The sequence below is a fragment of the Daucus carota genome, chromosome 7 (genome assembly GCF_001625215.2).
Source record: "Daucus carota subsp. sativus chromosome 7, DH1 v3.0, whole genome shotgun sequence".
Classification (NCBI taxonomy): domain Eukaryota; kingdom Viridiplantae; phylum Streptophyta; class Magnoliopsida; order Apiales; family Apiaceae; genus Daucus; species Daucus carota.
The window spans coordinates 7,109,542-7,133,852 of NC_030387.2; the positions used below are offsets into that span (position 1 = coordinate 7,109,542).

At 33.3% G+C, this 24,311-nt stretch overlaps 2 protein-coding genes across 2 annotated transcripts; one reads left to right on the forward strand and one right to left on the reverse strand.

Moving 5' to 3' along the window:
- The first annotated feature begins 9,233 nt into the window (after positions 1 to 9,233).
- Positions 9,234 to 15,251, forward strand: LOC108195108 (probable transcription factor PosF21). The gene is made up of 5 exons (XM_017362055.2): positions 9,234 to 9,420; positions 9,958 to 10,747; positions 13,208 to 13,340; positions 13,618 to 13,702; positions 14,493 to 15,251. The coding sequence occupies exons 2-5, from the start codon at positions 10,050 to 10,052 to the stop codon at positions 14,849 to 14,851; spliced, it is 1,275 nt and encodes a 424-aa protein (XP_017217544.1). The 5' UTR covers positions 9,234 to 9,420; positions 9,958 to 10,049; the 3' UTR covers positions 14,852 to 15,251.
- A 1,171-nt stretch (positions 15,252 to 16,422) lies between these two features.
- LOC108195110 (fructokinase-2) lies at positions 16,423 to 22,241 on the reverse strand. Its single transcript, XM_017362058.2, has 5 exons — positions 21,804 to 22,241; positions 18,509 to 18,926; positions 17,392 to 17,721; positions 16,839 to 16,955; positions 16,423 to 16,758 (listed from the first exon to the last, which is right to left on the reverse strand). The coding sequence occupies exons 1-5, from the start codon at positions 21,929 to 21,931 to the stop codon at positions 16,633 to 16,635; spliced, it is 1,119 nt and encodes a 372-aa protein (XP_017217547.1). The 5' UTR covers positions 21,932 to 22,241; the 3' UTR covers positions 16,423 to 16,632.
- Positions 22,242 to 24,311: the final 2,070 nt, after the last annotated feature.

The following is a 24,311-nucleotide window of genomic DNA, read 5'->3' on the forward strand; positions in this document are numbered from 1 at the left end:
CCGAACCTAACATTAGTGACAAAAAAAAAATCTGAACTTAACATTAGTGACAAAAAGGAAAATATTTATAGTTCGATGGCAAATTTCTAAACAAACAATAAGTTGGGTGGTGAAAAAATCTATTTTCCCAAATATTTTTGCAAGTTTTCGATTTGGAAAAATTAAATAACATTTACCTGAACGATTCTGGTCTTATGTAAGTATTTTTTTTTGGACAAAATATTCTACAAACAGGTCTTTTAGCTTTCAAATATATTTGGATCAGACCCCTCCGTTAAAAAGATTTTGACGTCGTCAGAATCTTGTTGTCGTGACAGTTAACTTTAAAATCTTGTTAGTTAACGATATAAAAAATAACAGATTTTTTAATAGAAATTTATAAAGGGCGTCTTCACAGTAGATTTTAATGATTTTTATTAAATTATAATTATGATAATTATTAAATTATTTTCTCAATGTCCCCTAGGTTTTTTTGGCTTGACACACATAATATTCTCGTAAGGTGTGATTTTACAAATCAATTTAAAGCCTTTTTTGAATAAAAATTTGATGTTTAAATATTAATATAGAAAAGAGAATTTTAAATACAAATTATGAAAATATATTTTTATATGCACCTTCAAATTTGTCGCTAAATTGGACCTACATGATACGGTGTAAAATTTGCTAAAATTTTGAGATATTTTGATTCAATGATATTGTCTATATTGATTGGATATATTTTAAAAAAAAATGATATGTTATTACTACTAGTATTGATGCCCGCTTCGCTAAGCTATATGAAGATTAATGATGTGCTAGAAATAATACTTTTAAATCGCAAGCGCACGATCACCGTTTTAATATTTAAGATTCGTCCACAGAGATTAAAATATTTTTCGCAACCTTTTAATTCTTAACCTAGGCGAATTAGAACAATATTTGTGGAGGGTTTCTTTTTCTAAATTAAATCTAAAATTTCCAATTTTAACTAGTCTAAATAAATCACTTTAAACTTATTTAATAAACCTAATGAAATTGTTAAGCAAAACTAAGTTTATTCGACTAGCCATTTTAGACTACCAGAATGCTTCCCCTAAGTCACAAACATCCAAAACTATACATTTAACAGATAAGTGATTGTCAAAAAAAATATTACTTTACTGTCAGATACTGTTCGTTCGTCTACCGGGAATTATGAAATTTTATTTGGTTGATATTTAGAAATTAATTTATCATAAAATATAGTTTTATGCGAAAAAGAATTCCGCCGCTGCTCCCGTTTCTCTGCTTGAGCTGGAGCCACTACTTTTGACAATAAAACTAAAATAAAACGCCAGTGCTTCCTAGAATGGTCAAGTGAGAAGGAAGCACAAATGGACACCATGAAGGACTCTCTCTACCTGTAAAAGATGGTGACACGAATCGCCATGCTTCTTCCTCTATTTTAACCATACAATTTATGCAGAAGGTTAGTTCTTTAATTTCTTCATTCATTCTCTGCTTTTCATTTCTCCTTCTGCTTCTCTGTTTTTATCCATATCAATATTCATATAGCCGATTTTGAGTGGAATTGCGAAAGGTGTTGATTTTAATCTTGTTTGTTTGTGTGTATTTGTTTGTTTGTTTAATCCCTGTGTTTCGTTTGTTTTTTGGTGTTTTTGGCGATTTTTCATGTTACATGTGATACGTTTCGTTGTTCGCTTCGCATACGACGAGGCACCTTGATCGATAGCATAGTGGTGGTGGCCGATGGTGGCGGTGACGGCGGTTTCAGAACGGGATCCGGTTCCGGTTTCAGAAAGGAAAGTGCGTTGATTGTGCCTTAATTGAGGGCGGTAATTGTGCCTCGTTAATTATGCCTCTTTATTGAGGGCGTAAATTGTGCCTCAATTATTGAGGGCGTAAATTGTGCCTATTTATTGAGGGCGTTAATTGGGCCTTATTTGAGGGCGTTAATTGTGTCTTAATTAAGGATATTAATATTTTATTATGATGCCTTAATTAAGAGCTTAATTGTCTCAATCATGAGTTATCATGATTGTGGGAATATTTTGATGTAATCTGTTAAATATATCGACTTATATTCTTTTTGTTTCTCTTTTATTTTCAGGATTCTTGGAAGAAGGCCGGTTTTCTTTTCGGACATTAAAGTTTTATTGTCTAAATTTCCCCGGTCATCTTGCATGTCCGACGGTTAGATAATAAGCTTTCTTGAATGAAAGAATTATTACGGTGAATTGCCGATTCTCGTTGAGATTTATTCTCATTTTCAAAAAAAAAAAAAAAAAAAAAAAAAAAAAAAAAAAACAGATAAGTGATCCATTACTCAGCACAACGTAGACTCAAACAAATAAAAAAAAAGAAAACAAAGCAAAAGGTGACTCGAAATACAGAAAAGCAGGCAACAAGAAAACACGGACTCAAGTCAGCTTGGCCACTCGGTGAAGTAACTCGGCTGCACGAAATTGAAGCAAACTCAGCATATAAAATAGAGCAAAACGCATCAGAAATGAGGGAAACAAAGCAGCTCGACCACTAAATGCAGCAGAAATCAACAGGAAAATCAAACCCGTCAAGCAAGAGGAAAACGCAGCAGTGTATTTGACTCGAAAAACGACTCAGCAACTCAACGAAAACTCGACTAAAAACTAAGACGCAACTCTGAGAATCTAAACCCAGCATAATAAAACTTAACTCAGCAAAGAAAACAGAGCATGGCGACACAGAACTGACTCAAACGCAGCAAACAAAACTCAAACAAAACCCAGGAGAATGAAAGGACTCGACGACAGCAACACAAACGACTCGGTTGCGAATCACTGACTCGGCGAACTCGCAGCAAAAACCAGGCAAAACAGGAGTGTAACTCGACTGATTTCAAACCCAGTAACGACTCGAAACTAAGAACTCAATAACTAGACACTGACTCAGACTTACAAAGCAAATCCAAAACTCGGTAATCAGGAATCGAACACGGTGGCGACTCAGTGTCAAACTCGGTGTACTCAGCCATAACTCGGACAACAACAAGACACAAACAAAACAGAATACAATACCCAGCTCGGCGATATCAGGAGGACAGAAGACTCGGAAACTAGTACTTGCGACTAAAACAGAACAGGGTCGACTCGGTGTTGTAACAAGCGACTCGGAAAGACAGAACATGGAGGTGGGTTTTCATTTTGTTTTTATACATAAAAGAAAACAGGGGAAGGGGTTGCTTAAACGAAATGAAAACAGGGGAATATACCAAAGCTTTTAACACTGTTATTATATGTATTAAACTACTGCTTCGCCTATTATAAAAGTAAAACAGAATGATTTTGGAATTTATTAAGTCTCAACCCCCACACAAATTATTTTTTGTGCTAGAGTTTAAGAGATCTTTAACGACTAATTTAAACAATCATAAAATTTACACTAATTAGAAGGCTTCTCCCATTCCCAAAAGCCCTTAGGCATATGGTGGTACTAAGGAGAATATGCCACATGGAGTAAGAAAAATAGAAACAATACAAGATCAAGCTAAAAGAAATTTGCACTAAAATAAAAAGTGTTTACAAATATGGTATGAAATTGAGAGAACAAAAGAAGATCTAGCACTATACTACCTACCAACTAGGAAAAGACTAGGTTAAAAGATTGTGATTACAAGTAAAGGGGTGGGGGTATTTATAGCTAAAAATGTAGGGTTTAGGGGTAGGGTGGCTAAATCTAATCCATCCATGTGGGATGTGTGTTGGGTAGATCATAGCCTTCCATGTGTCCCCTTACTTGCCAACTTTCTTTGATTTTCTTCTTTTCTTTTCTTTTTCTCCCTTTTTCTTGCATTTTCTCTTCTTTCTTTATTTATCTACAATTTCCTGAAATAAAATAAATAAGCAATTAATACTACGAAAATAAACAAAAGATAGGCACTTAAATATGCAAAAATATGGACTAATCAATTAATATATGAACTTGAATATCTAACCATAAAAAATTAAAAATCTAACCATAAAAATAAATAATAAAACATAATTAAAAGCTCTTACAATTTGTTTGCAACAGTTTTAGTGAGATTACACTGTGGCGAAAGTTTTTAAACATTAGTATTAAAAAATAAAGTTGAATCCAACTGTGTAACTTAATTGTATGCTACTCTTCCCTGAGCTTTGAAAGTTGATATCCGGCTTTCTTTGAAGTTGATGCTTCACGTGGTAGTTTCAGATGGGTAAGCGGTTGGCGACGGCGAAATTTCCTAATTCAGAATTAAGGGGATTGTATTATCCATTTTGAAACCAATGCAAATGTTTGTTGTCAAATACAAATTAACGTCTTTGTTAATGTTTTCCTCACCAATTTCCAACATAATTGTAAATGGTTTACCGGCAAACTATTCCGAGTTATCTGAGAAGTATGATGCAGGTGCTTTCTAAATATATCAAAAAACATGAGAGCAGGAAACAAAGGCAGCAGTAATTACAAAAGCTGGTATTCATTCGATTTGAACTTACATCTCATAGAAGATCTCCGGTTCGAAAACCAATCAAACTGCGCACTTCACGATTTTGGGGCAATATGTTAATAGTACGGAAGCATCGATTGCCTAAATATGAATCTTAAATCTACATGAACAAATAATCTGCAAAATTTACATTCACTTAAGAAGCTATACTTTCATTTAAGTGGAAGAAGTAGAATACCTCTTCTCGCAGTGTAGAACAACCCTATTGCAGAAAGGGCAATAGACCCATTTTTCATTTTAATTTTACAGTCACGTGACGTACAAGAATTAAAAAGCCATTCCTCCTTCTCCTTCATGCAAGCAAAGATTAGGCCCACAGATGCCAATATGATTAAGTAAAGTAAACAAAGAAAAAAGCGGCAAATAAACAGTATATGAAGTTCAAATTTTTCTTATAAAATTATATAAAGAAAAAAATAATAAATAGTATATGAAGTTCATATTTTTTTATAAAATTATATAAATAAATAATAATTACTAAAAAAGCGGCAAATAAATAAAGAAAATGTATAATGAGGTATTAATTTAGTTTGTATATTTTTCTTATAAAATTATATAAATAAATAATATTTATAATTTTTTTAATAATCGGTTCGAATTTTTCCGGTTCGGTTTTCACTTAAAACCGAAACCGCATTCATTAGAATTGGTTTGGTTTTAATTTTTTCGGTTTCGGTTCGGTTTTATACGGTTCGGTTTTTGTCGATTTTTATCGGTTTCAATTTGAATTCGATTTTTTGCTCACCCCTGGATCATAGCTTCAGAGCTAAACAGCATGTCATGATCTATTGGAATCATCTCCCTGCAAAATTTAGCAAAATTGGTCAATTTATCAGAATCCAATGAATCAAAATATATCAAATTACAATCAAACTGTTAAGCTCAATATAATCATCTAACATCTTCCATTCGAACTAAGAAATTGAGAGCTATGAATGTTCAGAAAAGATAGGGTTGTGTTTCTGACATTGATCATACGTGTTTATGATTGTCATTATAATACAAAATCAATTATAATTTAAATTTGAATTTAAAAAATTAAATAAGATAAACAATATAGAGATGGCGTACCTGCAAGTATGATTTTGGGGGGAATGATGCTTACGGGAGAAGAGTCGTGCATAGCTCAATTAGGAAAGCAATCAATGTTTTGTTTGTAATGTATAATCATTTATTTGTCTCTTACATGGTCTGCTGCAGGAAGTTAGTGAAGAGAGCACATGTCACCATTTTCTTAGATTTTTTATATGTGACAGTCCTGTAAATAAGCTGAAAATTAAGGAGTGACATTTATTTAGGCAGGGGATGATATTGTCGCAAGCAGGCAACAACAATTATAATGTAGATAGATTTAAAATTATCATGAATAGAATATCTTATTTTAATATGATAATATATAGATGATGTGAAATCTTACTATATGTTTATAGAGGTTGGTCATATATAACCAGTTTAGAGAGATTTGCTAAAATTGTAGACAACAATAATGTCCTAATAGAGGTGAATTTTTTCTTAATCTCTATATTTTTTTTATAATATGTATTAATTACTTTTAGTTAGGTTTCAACATCTAGTTGATATAAACTTTTGTAGATTTGACGAAGTGTTTGTGAGATATTAGCATGAACTAGCTTTGCTCGAAGCACGAGTATGCTTTAGATTGTATATATATTTATTTATTTTTTTTGACAAACAAAAGATTTTATTAATACGAATCGCAAACCCAGCCGGGACAAACCCCCGAACTGTCAACTACAATCTGATTGTGAAACAAAAAACGAACTAAACAAATAGTCGTTTTGTTTTCAGATCGCTTAACAAATAGAATATTCATATTCTTTGATCTAAAAAGTGTTACAACAATATCTCGAGCAATCCAACATACATCAGTTATGAAACTAGTAGTCTCGCAATTGACCTTCACGTAAGCATCATCTGTAGCCCAATGTTCAGAACTATCAGTCAAATCAACTGATCCTGGAGCACCAAACGTCCCCAAAACATGAACAATTATTTGTTGTGAAAGGTGAGCTCTTGCGGTATCCACCATCGTTCCGAAATCGATGCGAGTCTTACCGATCTCCCAAAATACCGTATAAATCCTTTTCAGATTGATAATTGAACGACACATCAAGACACATAAAAATATGAAAACATAACAAACTGACATCCCAAAAAGATGGGCACACACTGACATCCCAAAACAATGGGCACACAACCTTGATAACAAGGTACTCAAACAAGATTAGATCCTGGTTTTATTGAATAACTAGTAAAATAATAGAGGGGATGAGAGAGCGAAGGGGTTAATTGATGAGAAGATGAAGATCTGGGAGGCGGAGAAGTGACGGCTGAAACCCTAATACGGGAGTCGACTCTCAAAACGAGAGAGAAAAGATATATAAAATAATATTGCGAAGAGTTAGGTGACTATTTTGTTTTGGCTATTTATATATATATTTATTTTGTTACATTGAGATATTTGTTTTTTGTTAGGTTAGATAAATAAAATAAATTTTTTCTATGTAAATTTGAAATTATCTTATATGTTAATACATAAAATAATATGACCAATATGAAAATTATTATATTATGATAACTTTTCCAGCATATATATTTTATAAATTATTCTCCGGATACATAAAGATAATGATTATTTTAATGAGTTCATTATAGTACTTTGTCATATAATTCATCTACATATATTTTATATATAGAATCACTTATAATAAGTTGGTGATGAATATCTCAATTGATAAGCCACTTCAACTTCTACATATTGACTTGTTTAGAATAGTTAACATCATGTCAATTTCAAGAAATATTGTCTTGTGATTGTGGATGATTTTACAAGATACACTTGGACATATTTTCAGCATTTTAAGAATGAGGTTAGTGAAATCATTATCAACCACATTATGATAGTAGACAACATCAATCCAAATCAGAAAGTGACAAGGATTAGTAGTGACAATGAAACTGAATTCAAAAACTTCACAATAAAGAGCTTCTCTAAAGATAGAGGGATACCCCTTGAGTTTTATGCTTCTAGAACTACTCAACAAAATGGTGTAGTAGAAAGAAAGAATAGATTCTTTATTGAAGCTGCAAGAACGGTACTTTGTGAATCAAAACGACGTATTTACTTCTGGGCTGAAGCTGTCAACACAACATGCTATAAAGAAAACATTTCTTTGATTAATCAAGCACATAACATGACACCTTATCAATTACTTAAAGAGAAGAAATAGACATTGAATTTCTTACATGTATTTGGATGCAAGTGTTTTGTTCTCAGAAATCAAGAGGACAATATTAGAAAATTCGAAGTCAAAGTTGATGAACTTATGTTTGTTGGGTGTGTAGTTGGAAAAGCCTACAAGGTCTATAATTTAAGATTGAACATTGTTAAAAAATCTGTCAATGTAGTATTTGATGATAAAAAAGATTCAAGTACTTGAAGATGAAAGCTATTATGACATCCTACAATTTGAAAATGAATCTTACAGAGAATTGCTAGTGGAGATGATGATGAATTGAATAGAATAACTAATGTTGGTGAAAATGAATTATCAGTTGATAATAATCTATCAAGGGCTAACAAATCAAACGTTGATGTATTAAATTTTGCATCTGTTGACAAATCTTCATCAACTGGGATCCATCAACTACTAATTAAGCAAGCGTTTTCAAGGTCCATGCAGTCAAGGATAAAACTATAAAAAGATTTTACTTAAATTTCATTCCACTTGCATTGTCGTGGATTCGTCATAATATCTTGCATTGCATTCATATATATTACAAATTATTCAAAATCTCATACGAAAACATACTTGTATTTTCGATCGAAAAGATAACTTTCATTCTCATCACACATTTCGAAGATATGAGTCTCATTTTAGTTTCACATTTCTTGCCGAACATATATAAAAATTTCATATTAAATATGATATTGACTTGATCTCTTTTCATGAGACCTTAAATTGCATTGTATTGTTGCACAAATATAAAAAAAATAACTTAAAAACAATTTTAATCTAACTTCTTTTTGTGGACCATATATTATATTTTTGGTGGTTCGCCGTGTATCGTAAGTGATGTTGAAGCGTAAAATAAATTATATAAGTATTTATATGTGATTCGAGGCTTTTATTTATGAAAACGAGTCTTGTAATTAATCATTTGAAAGTTTAAAGAGAACTATTTTATGTCATTAATATAAATGATAATTTAACATATGAGAAACTTCTAATTATCATCAACTGATGTGTAGTTTTAGCTATACGGCATAAAATTATAAAAACATTAGTCATAAATGAAGAGACCAAGAACACAAATCTTATTAACGGAAGTAGAAGCGACAATAAGTGCAGACTAGCGTACTAATTTATTGATATACTATTGAGTTAAAAAAAAATTCCCGTCAAATTCATATATGTATTAAAATTTAGTGATATTAAATTAAAAATTTTAATTTTATAAAATTATGCATTATGTTGAAAAACATGGTGATATATAATTATACAATTTTATAGTATAAAAATTGATATTTTGCAAAAATGAATTTTGCTGAAAACTTTAATACATATATATAATATTTGATATTTTTATTATTTATTTATTTATATATATTATAATAATATATATTATTATATATCATATTTTTTATATAATATATAAATATAGTAATAAATTAATAATTTTTGACGAGGAAAAGAGACATTCTTACTACCATCTTACATACACATGTAATATACTATGTTTTCAGGACATCCGCGTTCCGTGTCTCTTGTGTTCGAAGCTTCTCTCTCGCTCGCCCCCATCCCCATGTGATATACACACACATATACTTATTTTACTAATTATTAGGTTTCCCAGTTGCCAGTTTTGCTCAGTCGCTCTCTGCTTTTACGACAGATCTAATCTAAAAGGTTCTACTCAATTCTCCTTTCTCTCTTTATTCTTCTAAACCTGATTGAGCTGTACATTATTCTTCTTTTCATTTTGTTCTTGTATATTATTCTGCAATGCTTATGTTTCATTTTAGGCTTTCTTAAGCATCAATTGTTTGTGAATTAACTTGGGGTTGTGTTTAATTCGTATTTCTCGACTTCAATTTGCTGCTTCTGGCTTTATTATGGTAATCTGGTTAAGAATTTTGTATGTTTTTTTTTAATTAATTTATTGAGGGGGAAAATCTAGGGTTTGATGTAAATTAATGTGAATAGAGATAATCAAAGTAAGGAGATGATTAAGGGCTTTTTCTGGGTGCCATTTTTATGTCTATTTATGCAATGCTTTTAGTTCAGCGACAATAATAAAAGATGTTTTCGGAAGGCACTGGTGAATTTAAGTTAAGAACTAGTGTGACTGAAGAATTGCTACATTTATTTTGTTTCGAAGGAAGTAATGTTTGTGTTGTTTTTACTAATTGTTCTCCAGTGCTAATTCATAGGAGTCTGTTTCAGGAATTTTGATCTGGTTCGGAAGGTTTAGGTCTTTGAAGCTTGGTTTGTTCACATCTTTATTGAGAGATTTTTGGAGTGGTGAGATTTGGTAGATGGAGAAGGATAGATCTGTAAACCTAGGTGGAGGTTTACTGCCTCCTTCTGGTAGGTTTTCACCTTTTCGGCCTTCTGGTAGTGCTCTCAATGTGAAAACAGAGCCGTCAGGTTCAACTGCAGTGCCTCAATTGCGACCTGACAGTCTTGCAGAAGCGGGTCGATTTGGTCATGGATTGTCATCGGATACTAATCACTTCAGCTATGATATAAGCCAAATGCCTGATAACCCGCCTAAAAATCGGGGACATAGACGAGCACACTCCGAAATCCTGACGCTACCAGATGACCTTAGCTTTGATAGTGATCTTGGTGTTGTGGGTGCTTTGGATGGACCTTCATATTCAGATGAGACCGAGGAAGATTTGTTTTCAATGTATCTCGACATGGATAAGTTTAATGCTTCTGCAACATCTTCTTTTCAAGTGGGGGAACAGTCATCTGCATCAGGACAACCATCCATCCTTGCCCCAGCTTCGGGACAAGCTGCTCCTTCAACTGACAATATGGTTTTTGCCTCTACTGATAGGCCTAGGATTAGACATCAACATAGCCAGTCTATGGATGGGTCCACTACAATAAAACAAGAGATGCTCATGTCGGGTACAGAAGACCCATCTTCTATTGAAGCTAAGAAATCAATGTCTGCTGCTAAGCTTGCTGAGCTTGCTCTTGTTGACCCAAAGCGTGCTAAAAGGTAAATTTTAAAGTGATTATGATGTTATATGTATATGCATGCATCTATATTTCTTTGAGTACAAACCATGCTGCTAGTAGTTTATTTCTTGTTACAACGAGGTACTAGTGAAGCAGTATAAGGTTGAGTTGGTGTGCTTGCTTAGAACTAAGTCTGAATGGAATTTCAGAGATCTTAATATTTTAACGAGAAAAGAAATTGTGGAGGCATAATGCATTTGTTGTCAACAAAGAGAAAGTGAACGAAAGTTTATAGAGTATAAAAGTCTGAAAATATAAGAGAGTTACCTTCTATGATATGTCAAAAAACAGTTACGATAACGAAAAAATTTGAAATGTACTATTGAATTCTAGAGAAGAACCAACAGATCTGGAATCGACTGTTTGGACTTCTGAGGAGTCTAATGGAGCTGCATTCCTTATTCTCATAGAATACGAGGGCTGTATAAAAAAATGACTTAACTAAAAACACAAATGCTGTCAGTGTGAGGTGAGGGATCAACTTGTCTGCTCTTGTGATGCATGTATTCCTGTAAGGAGAATTGCCCATGTTTTGAAATATGCTAAGAAGAACATTAATACAAGATTGAAATATATAAATACCGGGAATTGTGTTTACATTAAGAAAGTGATACCTGTAATGAATTATTTATGATGTAGTGGAGGATGATAGTTTAGTAGTTTAGTACCACAAAAAAATGAATTTATTTCAGAAAAGCACATAATACTTCAGAAGCAAATTTACTCTAGTATATAACCACTATTGATCTTTTAGTAACTATAGTTGTCTTTCCAAAGTTCAGTTAGCCCAATTATTGGCCTTGGCTTTTTTAATTATACATGATTGTTATGGATAATTATTTTGTTAATTGAACCTTTGGATCTCTTTGAGTGTTTATATTTCTAGGAGTTGTCTATAATTTCTTTCCCGTACATGTCCCTGATTAAGGCTGAGTTAGTAACTGCTCCATACATGTCGGAAGAAAAACGTATAATGCTCTTGTTGTAGTATTTTTATAATTTCAGAGATGGACAGGTGTTAAAGGTGGTCTCTAGGCCGCAGTACTAATACAAATATATAAACTTTCATGTTTATCTACATACATGTATGTTTCATGTATATTAAATACTGTTTAATCAGTTAGGATAAAAACTGGTTACTGAATGCAAAGAATTCATAATGGACTTTATAAAATAAGATATTATGAGCCTTTTTTACTGTATTTGATCTGGTCTGTAATGTTCCAGTATTTTGTTAAATTTGATGACTCATGAAACAAAGACCTCGATCTGTTGAATGCTGAATTATAAAACTTTCTACTTGCTAATTGCTGTGTAATGAGCAATGTATTATTACTAAACAGTTAATACATTATATTTTATCGATTATGTTCCTTTGTATGAGGTATACATGCTAGCTTAAAAATTACTCCCTCTGTCTCTCTCATTTCTTTACAGTTTTTTTACATTGCTGGACACGCATTTTAATGTGCATATAAAACATAGTTTTATAACTTATTTTTAAATTTTTTCTTTTTTGTATAAAAATATAAACATCAAATTTGTATTCAGAAGAAAAAAAGTTCAAAATAATTTGTCAAACTACGTTTTACGAGAGCATTAAAATGCGTGCCGAGTCCCCGTCCCCCAATGTAAACAAATGAGGGGGACGGAGGGAGTACTATTTTAATAAATATTTAATTACAATGATTTATATAGTTGATGAGTTAGCGAGATTCAAAACTCATGTAAGTGTTTTACTTGCTGGAAGAATCAGGTCTATAGTGTTATGTTTGGCTACAATTTTTTTTCTGACCACATTAGGGTTTATGTGTGTTTATGATAGTTGGCCTCTTGGTAAAACCCTAGATTCATCATGAAGGGTCCTTGTTATTTTTCTCTCATGTTCGGACTAAGATACAAAGTGTTGGACACACCATGTAATGTATCTTTATATTAGACCCCAAATTAAATGTGATTATATAAAGACATTATAAATATACAGATGTTCTTTAAAACCTATTATATATGGTTTCAGTTATCAACACACGTTTTTCTTTCAATACCAGAGTGGCTTATTCTCCAATTCCTTTTTCACTTTTTGTTTTTCTTCTTTGAACATCCCAAGTTCCTCTTATGCGCGGTCTTTCAATGGTAAAGGAGTAATAGTTTCAGTGAGTTTGTTTTAAGTGTCGTGTCAGTGGGTCTACAGATCTGACACAGCTATTGTGACCGAATTTAAAGAATGCTAGTATCCTAGGTTTATAGTTGAAGAATGTTCTTTGCTGTTTGACTGGGAAATGCTTCTGCCTTGGAGCTTATTTTTTCTTATCTTTATGATCCTCTCTTTGTTTTACTTTTGTTTAAATGTGTATGTGTCTAGCTTTTACATCACTATCTTGCATCCTTGTTTACTTACCTGCAACTTACGAGGTATAATTCTCGCTTGGCAACGAAATAGGATATGGGCAAACAGGCAGTCGGCTGCAAGGTCCAAAGAGAGGAAAATGAGGTACATAGCTGAACTAGAGAGGAAAGTACAAGCCCTGCAAACAGAGGCAACAACTTTGGCTGCTCAGCTGACCATGTTGCAGGTACTCCCTAATTTCGTGCTACATGGATAGTTTGTGTGTGTGTGTGGAATCATTTGGTTGTATTACCCAGAAGTTGAACTAAGATTAAAATCTTTGGGGTTTGTGATGATTCTAGACCCCATTCTTCTGTTTAATTATTGATATAATAAGATTAGCTTACAGTAAAATTTTACCTGTGAGCGTTGTTTGGGCTAGCAATAAGTTCTCTGGGTATGCTTATTGTTTGCCAGTTTTACAGATAAAAGACATGCATATAACTATTTTTTTTTTGCTGCAGAGAGATACAAATGGTCTGACAGCTGAAAATAGTGAACTAAAACTGCGGTTGCAGACAACAGAACAACAGGTTCATTTGCAAGATGGTAAGAGTCTGATTTCAGATGTGATCAATCTATAAATACTCTTATAGTTTCAAACTACAACCCCTGCTAGTATTATTAGCTTGATGTGATTGAAAATATTAGATGCAAAAGCTGATTTATCAATTTTCTTACCAGCACAAAAAGCTGTTTTTCCTTAATATGGGTAGATAAAGGTTGAATTTATCCAAGGAGATAAATGTAGTATTTATAGGATGCACGCATCTTAAACAGATTAAAATAGAGTTGATATCTCAAGTTCTTTAAGGGGTGATGCTACTAGGGTGATGCTACTAGTGGTGTGTTCTCCTGTTATAATAAACATCTTTAAAATCAGTACCCCATTCAAATTTTGTTTTAATCAGTATTACTTTCTTGAGACCGCGTATATAAAGGTTAAATGATTTTATGGTCCTCAATGTTAAAAATTTTCTTCTGGTTGCTTGACTGGTTATTAATCATGATTTCCATTATATTGTTGGATGTGCGGTTATTTAGAGTGCAACATTTTCCTGCATTCTGATTCAGTTTTGCATCGACAATGCTATAGAGTTTAACATTTTCATGCATTCTGATCCAGTTTTTTATCGACAATGTTATTAACTGGTCAATGCAAAACTTTAACATCATTACCTTTTTGCCCATTCATATTAAATTATGATGCTCTTGAACGGTGCAACAGTTTTCTGCATCTTAATTTTGCCTAGATAATGCTATAAAACATTAATATTGTTACCTTTTTATCCATACATGTTGAAATTATAATGCAATGTTTCTGTTTTCTTATTAATAGCATTGAACGAAGCACTTAAGGAAGAGATCCAGCACCTTAAACTGTTAACCGGCCAAAACATTGCAAATGGGGGTTCTATGGTGAACTTTCCTCCATATGGAGCCAGCCAGCAATATTACCCTACCAACCAGGCTATGCAATCAATGTTAACTGCTCAGCAATTTCAACAGCTCCAGCTCCATTCTCAGAAGCAACAGAATCAATTTCAGCAGCAACAGCTACTTCAGCAGTTCCAGCAGCAGCAGCATCAGTACCGAGAACAGCACTTGTCGCAAGGTGGAGACATGAAAATGAAAGGGGCAACATCATCTGGAAACTTGGGAGAGAGCTCTCAAGACATCAGCATGTCCAAGGAATAGATAGGAACAAATGGTTAGTCGCGATATATTATGGGGCTGATAATCTTCTGGTTCATGATTCATTTTAGATACCATGCATGTTAAGTGTGTGTTCTAGGCAGTTAAAATTTGGGTTAAAGATCAATTCGTTGGTAGTGTAAACTGTAATATTTACATCTCGAAGTCATCATGTAGTCGTTTCTCCCCTTCGGCTATGTTGTTAAATTTATCGACCTTAGGTTTTATATGGCCAACTCTAGAGTTATTTCATCTGTTGAGAGCATTTCTGTTTGACTTTGTTGTTTCTTTGGTTGATATCATTCTTTTATTGGTTGGTTTTCTGGACATATTGGTTGGATTTCTGGATATCGGCTCTGTATAAAACAGTCTAATTACTGAAGGCGGCACATATCTTTGTTTATGTTCTTTCTTTTTTTTCCTTTCTTTTTGAAGAGAAGAATGTCCAGAGAATTCTATTGTTATGTAAAGATGGAATTTGGGTATTTTATAGGTTGTGGAAATTGCATTCTTGTAATGCTATTTTTTTTTTTTTTGCTGAGTAATAATCAATATTGCTCGATAAGAAAATAATCAAGTCACACTAGGGCATGTACTCTTGGGAGGAATAAAAGAGGAACATGCTCCATCTTTACCTCGAAAGGGTCATTAAAGCTTCGAATTTGAACTTGAAAAAAGTACAAGTGAGATTAGGGCATATCCTACATTAGTAAGCTAGATTAGTCTGCTTCAGATGGTGGCAGGCTCAAGTTCGAGGTCGAAATAATTTGAATTCGGGCTCAGGTTCGAGTTTGAGCTCTACATTGAGTCGTAATTTTAAAGCCTGAAGCCGAGCTTGATAGAAATTTGATTGGTTCGAACTTAGTTCGGAAACTCGAATCGATTTGGCTATATGTTGATAAAAAGTCGAATGTGATATGTTCGGTTCAACTTAATTTAATACATAAAATGTATTTTAATAGTATAATTACATAATAATATGTTTATAATATACAAATATATAATATAATAGTGGTTTGATGAGGTCCATGAACCTAAGGGGTTAATTATCAAGTTGGTCACTTCAGTGACTAACTTGATAATTAACCCTGAACCTAAGTAATTTGAAGCTCGAAATTTGATTATTATTGAACTGAATTTGAAATTTAAATATTTTATGAGCTGAATGCCCGTAGATCACATATAGTTCGACTCATATAAGCTCTGAAATGAAGGATTGACATTACTTTCTTCGTGATTAGTGAGCAAGAAGACATTTTTCTCATAAGAGATTTGCCATTCATAACATATCCTAATTTTTATCAAAATACAAAAAAAAGTTAAAAAAAATATTATTTACAAGTACGTCTTCCGAACATATTGAGAGAGTAAAACATACACCTGAAGGTTTTGGCAAAAATACCAACAGGCCGCTTTATGGTGGCAAGGATTAATACTTTAATAGTATGGCCCCAAAAAAATGTAGATAGAAGTTGCTGAATAATAGCTATGGGGAGAAAAAGCTATACTCCCCAGCAACTGTGGATTTAGTGGTCCAGTTGAGTACTGTAAAGCATTTTGAGGAATTAAGGATCTGATAGTGAAGTTGTGCATATACCAACAATTGAATTGACATGAAAAACAAGATGAGTCTGTTTATTATTACAACCACCAATCCTTCAACACCTTAAAATGAGAACTTATTCTGATCCTAATCGAAGTTCCATGAAATCTAGAAACTCAACACAAGATATTAAGTACTTGAAAGAGGACTAAAGTTGTGTCTTGTTAATTCTCAACTGCCACTAAGATTTAAGGAGCGCCTGGACTTCAGATTCGACGGGCAGGGCAGGGATGGCTCCTTTCTTCGTCGTTGTAATGGCACCACATGCACATGCAAATTTCAGCACCTCTTTCAATTTTGCTTCATCCTGCAAATCAAACCCATTCATAAGATATATAGGTAGCAGATAATTGAGTATCCAAGTAATGCAGTGGGGCGAATATATACCTTGAGGATAGAATCATCCCTAACCAGTTTGCATAAGAGGGCTCCAATGAACGAGTCCCCAGCGCCTGTTGTATCAATAGTTTTAACGTGGAAACCTGGGATCTTTCCATGAAAATCCTGCAAGCAAGGTGTCAGCATTATGATAACGTAGTGTACTACAGGATCATGTTGCGTTCACTTGGATGGAATAGAATGAGGGAATGGAATGAAAATTTATAAGGAAGTTTTATGGAGAGAAAGAAGAAAGTATGAGACAACAGTGACTAAATATGAGTAAGTCTAGATTTGTTATGATGAAGATTGTTGGAAAATGTGATGAAGTGGAATGATCATTTCTTCCAAAACACGTGGATCAGATTTCTAGTTCAAATAGTTGAAATGAAATGATTGAAGGAATGAAAATTATAGACATCTTCTCTAATCACCCCCAATTTACAGTATAAATTTCATTCCATCCAAGTGAACGCAGCCTCAATGTATACACCAAGACTGGATACTTGAAGAAAACATTACACATTCACTAGTACTTGAAGATTGGAAGAAACAATAGTACCTTAGTGTAGTAACTGCATCCTTTCTCCCCGAGAGTGACCAACAGAAGCTTCAAGTTAGGATGGCGCAGGGACAGAGCAGCCTCATCACTTACTTCCTTACCAGTGAGGAACTCAAGCTCATTGTCGCTGACCTTAATCACATCAGCCTTCTCCCAGATGCTCATGATCTTCTCACGGGCCTCCTTAGCCGATGGCCACAGAGGGAGGCGAAGGTTAGGATCATACGATAGCAAGGCACCGGCTTCCTTTGCAACCTCCATGGCTTTCAGATGTGCTGATCTGCATGGCTCCACAATCAAACTGATGGACCCATAGTGGAAAACCTTAGCCTGTGCCAAAAAAAGAGAGGCCCTCCAGTATTAGACTGACCAGTTGATCATGTAGTCCTAATGGATTATCTTTAACATCAAAGAAATTTATATTTCTATTAAAATATTTCAAGATTAAAGTCCTAGATATTTGGGTAAATTTGTTTTGTTAATTTGCTGATAGATATATTATTTAATATTTATTTATTGAGTTTTTATTGTATATATGAATGAATAAGATTTGACTAGGTGGAAGTAAATTGTAACTAGATTATATAAGGTGAGTGGCAAAAGTAGGTAGAAGGAAGACAAAAAATAAGGAGGTTTGTTACCAAGTCTTTGACTTGAGACTTTCAACTAAAAAATAAGAGGTTTTTTAAAATACACATAAATATAGGTTTTCTGTTAATCAGAAACTACTTGAGTTTTTACAGCTAACACTACCACTTCTTACTCCAATTTCTGTTTTCTCTTAGATCTTTCAAGTCCAACACATACTCTATTAACCGAAAAAAAATAAAATCAAAATTTGAGTCTTTAATGCGTTCATATTACAATTTCGGCAGATATATGCAGGAACAAATATTTAAGCTTTTCAAAGTAATCATGATTAAAAAAAAAGATGGAAGTTTAACAAGATGATAATAGCAGCATGCTGCATGCATGGTGACTAAAAAATAAGATTTGTCAGGATTTTGAGTCATGTATATAATTTTAAATTATTTTTTTAAAATAATCCGATCAGACAAATACTCTGACGTAAATCAAACTAACAACGGTATGAGGATATGATGAAGAATGAACATACGGATTTAATAAGCTTGAGATTCAGCTCATCTGCAGTGAGCAACATATCAGCACTGGGATTCCTGTAGAACATGAACTCACGCTCTCCGTCGGCGCGTAACGTCACGAACGCCAGCGCCGTCCTAGCTCCCTGATCGAACTTTATTCCGTCGATACCGACGCCATTGTCCTTGAGTATTCCGGCGAGCATGCGGCCGAACTCGTCGTCGCCCAGTTTCCCGACAAACGCGGATTTTCCGCCCAGTTTGGTCACGGCGATCGCCACGTTCGCCGGAGCGCCGCCGGGGGCCTTGAGGAATCCGGGAGCCTCGGCCAATGAGACGCCGGAGACGGTGGGGACGAAGTCGATGAGCATCTCGCCGAAGCTCACGATCAAATCGCTCTTGCTAGCCATTATATGTTGTGTGTTGAGAGAAATGCTGAATAATAAGAAAGTGTATGGGGAGAAGTGAGTAGAGGGATTTGTATATATAGAGGTGGGCGATAATTCAAGGATAGAGAGAACTAACTATACTTCTCGTAATTATCTTCGGGTTAAAAGATAAGCAATGATGCTTAATTAGATAAGATAAAAATAACGATAGATTTTTCCTCTAAATTAACTATGAGTATATTATTATTATTATTATTATTATGATTATTATTGTTATTATTATTTTTTGTCAGAGTGTACATACTCATATATAAGTCATATCGAGATATAATAACTGTTACAAGGAATTTTCGTTTTTCAAGAAAATTCTGTCATCTAACCGAAATTGTAAAAAAACTGTTAAAAAATGAGAGTGACAGAGGGAGTACTAATTTTTTCAAGGGGCATATATATATATATAGAGATAGAATCAAATAAATACTTTTTTAAGTTACAAAATTATAAAAAAAAAAATTTGAATTTTTTTTATTCTCCCGACCTGTTAATCCTTTAGTTATAGAAAGTATTTATATTGAAAATTATTGAAAAAACATTACAATTTTAAAAATAACGTATAGATAAACCGTGCATTCAACACATGTGTAAGTGTGGTTCAACATTGGGTGTAGAACATTAATTATCATTGTGTTGAATATATTTATAGAGATACTTAAACTATACTTCTGGGGTTTAAGTAGGGTTTAGAAAGATAAATACTGGTTATATAATATTTTTAACTTAATTTTTACACAGAAAAGTTAGTTTATGTACTTCTCCAACACAATTTTAATCGATGTTCAACAAAATTTCTTAAAAAATGTTGAACTCAAGTTATACATGTGTTGAACAAAAAAAGTTTGTAAGTTTGTACCAGAACCCTCCCCTATATATATAAATATATAATTTTAATTTTACTACTAAATTTATTTATTTATTGTCAGGGGAGTGCTTATCCCCCGCCGGATACGCACACTGCTCGACACGCATTTTAAGGTGCGTATAAAACATAGTTTTATAACTTATTTTTAAAAATTTTCATTTTTGTATAAAAGTTTAGACATCAAAATTTTATTCTGAGGAAAAAAAATCCAAAGTAATTTATCGAACTACGTTTTATGAGAACTTTAGAATGCGTGTCGAGCCCCCACCCCTCAATGTAAACAAATGAGGGGGCAGAGGGAGTAGTGTTTAGTAAAAGGTTTGATATGTATGATCATATATTTGACATCAAGAACTACATCCTCTGTCCCTCTCATTTCTTTACATTTTTTTCACACTGCTCGACACACATTTTAAGGCGCATATAAAACATATTTCTCTAACTTATTTTTAAAATTTTTCTTTTTTGTATAAAAATTTAAACATCAAATTTTTATTCAGAAGAAAAAATAATTCAAAATGATTTATCGAACTGCGTTTTACGAGAGTATTAGAATATGTGTCGAGCCCCGTCTCTCAATGTAAATAAATGAGGGGGACGGAGGGAGTACTAATGTTTGAAATTCTTTTATTGATAGTTGAGCCCCCGTTTGTCAAATCTTCACTTAGAGCAAGTCCAATGCAAGATGCAAAATAGCTATAGCTATTGTTATAATTTAGCACTAAAAAGTGTTTTTTATTGTTAAAATAGAACTTCAACTCCAATGCTAGATGCATTTTGCATCCAAATAATTCCAAATTTAAGTAATTTTATTCCATCTCTCCTAAATTTTATTTAAAGTTCACCATTATACATACCAATTATAGTTAGTTGATGATGTGGCATGGATGCATAAATGCATCCTTGGTTTCAAATTTAAAACCAAGGATGCATATTTGCATCCAAATATAGAACCCCACTAGAATTGAGATTTTTAGCATTTAATTTCAAATTATAGAAATGACACCACTTATAACATTGCATTGGACTTGCTCTTACAAACATTATCACTTGATCAGCCAAATTGGCCACATCTAAAGCAATTATGATGCCAAATGGCAAACAGGGAGTACTCCGTCATTTTGGGATGTCCCATCATTTCTATATATTCCTAAAATAGCAACTTTTTATAATATAAAACACTACTCCCTCCGTCCCAGTGAATTGTATACAGTTTCCTTTTTGGGATGTCCCATTGTATACATTCCAAAAGTAGTAAACTTTTATAATATAAAATATTATTACACCAACTACTTTCTAATATAAACACTGTTACACCCACTATTTTCCTCCACTATCTCAAATCTATTATTAAAGATAAATGAGTCCCACCACTATACCCACTTTTCATCTAACTTTACTAATTTTTTACCCAATTTTTTGGTCTCCGTGTCCCAACCATTTGTATACAAATGGCTGGGACGGAGGGAGTACTATACCCACTGCTTTCTCTCACTATCTCCATTCTATAATAATAAAAACACTATTACACCTAATACTTTCCTCCACTATCTCAAATCTATTATTAAAAAATATATAGGTCCCACCACTTTACTCACTTTTCATCTAACTTTACTCATTTCTTAATTATTTTTTTCTTGGTCTCGGTGTCCAATCCCAATGTATATAATTCATTGGGACGGAGGCAGTATATCTTACCGGTCATTAATGTACATCTATAGTGTCCAATCATTCTTATACTCAGACAAATAGGGTAATCACTGTACACTTCAACAGAAGTAGAACACAAAATTTAATAAAAATTCTTTGAGAATGTGCAATGATTCACCCATAAGATCATCCAAAAGAGAAACTAAGCATACCAACATAACAACCGAAAAAAAAGTCTTAAATCCAGATCCACCCAGAGATTTGACAAACAAGCTAAACAACATCAAATAAATAAAATCAAAAATTTTAAAATCAAGAGAACTTGAGAAAGTGGTGCTGTATCTAATTGCATACCTTGTTTTAGATGAAATGTATGATGGGTATGATGGATCATGAGCAAAAGAATACTTAAAAAGAGGTGCTTTAGCATTCAAGTTGCTGCAAGTCTTGAGTGTAAGCCAAGAAGAAGCCATAGTCGTCATAGCCACTTGGTAAAATCTTGGAAACACTATAGAACAATCCTTTGTAAAATAAAAATACGGGGAGTGAATACTAGAGTAGATCTTGAGAAGCGGTGTTTGTGAAGAAACTGAAGTGTTTGGATAAATGAAATGCCGGGGCTGTCTTAGGAGTATCCGCCATTTTTATGACGAGAGAGAGAGAGAGAACAGAGGCGCTGATAGTTTGTTTTTATCTGTGGATGGATAGACCACTTTGTTTTGCTGGAAGAAAATCATGGCCACAGGATGAGGAGAAAAATGGTGTTTTTTAGCATTGTTGTGGTGCTATTCTAGCCAAAATTAGAAAAATACAAATCTTATACGCACTGGCGAAACCAGGAGATCAAATCACCCGAGGCTAAAAAAAATAATTCGGGACTCAAATATTTAATAACATTTGATTGAAGAAAAAATATCAGTTACTACAAAGATTTTTGAAACTTACCTGGGGCACAAAAAATTTCTTTTTATCATTTTTAGAGAACATTCAGGGCTGAAAAAAATTCTATTAATTTTTTTTCCTAGCCGGGGCTCCAGCTCCCGTTCGCCCCTCGGTTCCGCCCCTGCTTATACAGATTGAATATTTGTATATTAACGGCATCTTGTTGGAATAGATTGGAGAACTGGTAAAAATATAAGATGAAGGAGATAGTTTAATCGAATAGAAGTGAGATATACTTGATTAGGGGAAAGAAGTGGCGTTATAAAAGTTAAGTTGTATTTTGGTTTTGAAGCTAATAAATATTAGTTTTTAGTTTAAAAAAATAGAAACTTAGGTTTATAAGAATAAATGTGATATGTTTCCGTCCAAATTTTTTTAATATTAATCCATGTTTTTTACTAGTTTTAGCCAGGACTAGTTGAGAAACCGCGCGTTGCGGCGGCCTATAAAAAAGCAGCATGTAAAAATTATATTAATGATTCAAAATTAATATTTGTACAATAAAATAAAATTTATTTTATAAGCATCTCGATGCAATATCAATATGATATTATTATTTAAAATTGTAAAATTGGACTATATTCATGAGTGAAAAATGAAAATAAATTTCTACATATAATTAATGATTTAAAACACGACGAATATTAATTTAGTTGTGTTTTTTTTAAAGTAATCATGTTCTTCATGCAATTAACTTTTCCAAACACCACTCCTTAAATATATACACCACCCCTGCATATAAAAAGTTTTCGACTCTTTAATAAAATTGATTACCATATACATCGATTGAACAATAAAATAGACAGTAAGTTTGTAAGAACATAGGTGTGTAAAGTATAAAAGATATTGAACGTGTGTAAAGTCTAAAAGATATTGAGATGCAACTCTGAAACCATCTCTAGTTTCGATAGGGATACACATTATGTTCTAGTTGAAAGATAGTGCAAAACTTTGCATACCAATAACTATTACAACTCTGTCGAGAGTCGGAAATACCTCCACATGATGGTATGTTGAGCATAAGCTTTAAGCTTTGCCTACAACTACAGTACAATAATACATAGATGATAGACGAATGCTCACAAATGATTGACGCACTTTGCTTTCTCACATGCTCTGGGATCAGCTTTTCCAGCATCTCAGCTGACACATGCTTGAGCTCATGAGACTTGAAGCTAAACAGCGGAGGAAGAAATCGTCCATTTGGCAAGCGAGTTAGCAAAATATGAAGTTGCAACAGGGTTGTTAACAAAAAAAACCCATGCATTTCGTATTGTATGCTGAGCCACCTGTTTCTGAAACTGTTGCTGTTTTTCTTTTTTCTCTTGAATTCTCCTATGACGATCTTCGTAAAAATCAAAATCATCTAGGATACCCCTCTTGCTTGAATATTTCTTAAATCATCATTTCTTAACTTTGAGGAGAGAGGAGAGAGAAACAAGAGGCTCTTAAGATTTAAGAGCCACTTAAGAGTCTCTTGGAGCAACATTTTGCTTCTCCCTCCTCAAATCTCAAGTTAGGAGCCTAAATGAAGAGCTTCTTGGAGATGCTCTTATATATTAATAGTTGCTCATAATTAATCATGGAACAGCTACCACAATGTGAATCACAAAATTTTAAAAAATTTAGAACTATTGAGGGCCTGTTTGTATACAAGAATCAAGAAGCAGAAGCTGTTTATGCTTTTCTTGACTCGTTTGTGTAAATAAATAGAAACACTTCTAAGAAGCTGGGAATGCTAGCTTCTCTCTCGGAGTTTCTACTTCTTTTCCAAACACTTTATTAACTTATTTACTTCTCACTTCTTATCCATTTCTTTACTTTAAACACAAAATCATCATTTTTTTTAAGTTTGTTCAAACGGCCCCTTAATAAGTTGCTGAGCGGCCCAATCATGACTTCCTCATTGTCCTTATCCTG

Coding starts and splice junctions, on each gene's coding strand:
- LOC108195110 (XM_017362058.2), bottom strand. CDS start 21,931: ATGACGACTATGGCTTCTTCTTGGCTTACACTCAAGACTTGCAGCAAC. Junction 18,927..21,803: donor TACATTTCATCTAAAACAAG/GTATGCAATTAG, acceptor CTTATTATTCAG/CATTTCTCTCAACACACAAC. Junction 16,759..16,838: donor GGGATGATTCTATCCTCAAG/GTATATATTCGC, acceptor TTTGATTTGCAG/GATGAAGCAAAATTGAAAGA.
- LOC108195108 (XM_017362055.2), top strand. CDS start 10,050: ATGGAGAAGGATAGATCTGTAAACCTAGGTGGAGGTTTACTGCCTCCT. Junction 13,341..13,617: donor CTCAGCTGACCATGTTGCAG/GTACTCCCTAAT, acceptor TTTTTGCTGCAG/AGAGATACAAATGGTCTGAC. Junction 13,703..14,492: donor ACAGGTTCATTTGCAAGATG/GTAAGAGTCTGA, acceptor TCTTATTAATAG/CATTGAACGAAGCACTTAAG.